Raw genomic sequence first — 1,746 nt, 5'->3', positions numbered from 1 at the left:
AGGGCAGGGTCTATAACAGGTCTGAGATCAGTCTACTCCCTGAGGAACAGCTTGAGGGCAGGGTCGATAACAGGTCTGAGATCAGTCTACTCCCTGAGGAACAGCTTGAGGGCAGGGTCGATAACAGGTCTGAGATCAGTCTACTCCCCGAGGAACAGCTTGAGGGCAGGGTCTATAACAGGTCTGAGATAAGTTTACATGACATCAGTCTACTCCCCGTGGAACAGCATGCTTGAGGTCTATAACATTAGATCTATCAGTCTCTACATAATCAGTGCCTCTTGGGTGAGTTGCTTCTTCCAACAATTCCGTCCAATCAGTGTCTCTGTGCGCCTCTCTCATCTTGTCTCCCCTCCTCTCTCATCAGGTAATGAGCTCTTATTCAGCCAAGCTAGCACCTGTCACCCTCTCTCATCTCTCTCTCTCTCTCTCTCTCTCTCTCTCTCCTCTCTCTCTCTCTCTCTCTCTCTCTCTCTCTTCTCTCTCTCTTCTCTATCATCTCTCTTCACCTCCCTGTCTCTCTCTCATCTCTCTTCCACCTCCCTGTATCTCTCATCTCTCTTCCACCTACCTGTCACTCTCTCGCATCTCTCTTCCACCTCCTGTCTCTCTTTTACCTGTCTTCCACCTCTGTTTCTCTACTCCATCTCTATTGGTTTCCCCCTCTTTATATTTATATGGCTCCCTAGATCTCTCTCTGTTTCCATGTCTCTCTCTGTATTGCTCTCTCTCTCTCTCTCTCTCTCTCTCTCTCTCTCTCTCTCCTCTCTCTCTCTCTCTCTCTCTCTCTCTCTCTCTCGCTCTCTCTCTCTCTCTCTCTCTCTCTCTCTCTCTCTCTCTCTCTCTCTCTCTCTCTCTCATCTCTCTCTCCTCTCTCTCTCTATCTCTCTCTCTCTCTCTCTCTCTCTCTCTCTCTCTCTCTCTCTCTCTCTCTCTCTCTCTCTCTCTCTCTCTCTCTGTATTGCTCTCTCTTTTGAGGGGATAAATGCTAAGCCACACAACTGGACTCTCCTGCTCACTCTATCCATCTCGTTCTCCTCTCCTCTTCTGCTTGCTCTATCCATCTCTTTCTCCTTCTTTCTCCTCTCCTCTTCCGCTCGTTTCTATGTTGCTCTCCTCCTCCTCCTCCTCCTCCTCCTCCTCCTCCTCCTCCTCCTCCTCCTCCTCCTCCTCCTCCTCCTCCTTCCCCTCCTCCTCCTCCCCCATGTCCCCTCCCTCCCTCCTCCTCCCCCTCCTCCTCCTCCCTGCTGTGCACCCCTCCCCCTCTCCCCTCACACGCGTGTGTCACATTGTGCTCAGATCGTGGCATGACCGTGATTTCTGCCGGTGGAACTTGCCACCGCGCTGACGACTCATCTCCGGTAGTGGCCCCGGTCCCGGTCCCGGCCGTGCGAGCGCGGCACCAGGCCGCTCAGAAGCGCTTGGCGCGGCTGGTCAGGCTCTCCCGCCGGCCCCCCGCCCCCCCTCGCCCTCCGTCCAGCCGCCGGGCCCCACACAGTCCCCCCGGGCCACGCGCCACTGCGCCCTCCAGCAGCTCCGCGGTGCCGTGGTCCAGAGAGGCGGACAGCTCCAGGTAGAGGCAGTCGAACATCATGGCGCTGGACTGGGCCTCTGGTGCCAGAGAGAGAGAGAGACAGGAAGAGAAAGAATAAACCACATGTTTGGTATAAAAACTCAGAACAAACATTCTGTGGGACACCCATTCATTCACCAGCTCTTTTTTTCTTTTCTTTTTTTGTTGTTGTC

General features: G+C 54.2%; 1 protein-coding gene across 1 annotated transcript in view; it reads right to left on the bottom strand.

The window, feature by feature from the left end:
• Positions 1–1,284: 1,284 nt before the first annotated feature.
• rem2 (RAS (RAD and GEM)-like GTP binding 2) overlaps positions 1,285–1,746 on the bottom strand; it is a gene marked incomplete at its 3' end in the record, with an annotated part of 149,988 nt that continues 149,526 nt past the window's right edge. The window contains 5 exon segments of the mRNA XM_084312688.1: positions 1,285–1,361; positions 1,364–1,414; positions 1,417–1,456; positions 1,459–1,515; positions 1,517–1,611. Coding sequence (XP_084168814.1) covers positions 1,285–1,361; positions 1,364–1,414; positions 1,417–1,456; positions 1,459–1,515; positions 1,517–1,611 — 320 coding nt within the window.

The sequence above is a fragment of the Notolepis coatsorum genome (assembly GCF_963971535.1).
Source record: "Notolepis coatsorum genome assembly, chromosome: 4".
Lineage (NCBI taxonomy): Eukaryota > Metazoa > Chordata > Actinopteri > Aulopiformes > Paralepididae > Notolepis > Notolepis coatsorum.
Note: the sequence above shows the minus strand (reverse complement) of the source record. Positions and strands in the feature narration are given on the sequence as shown.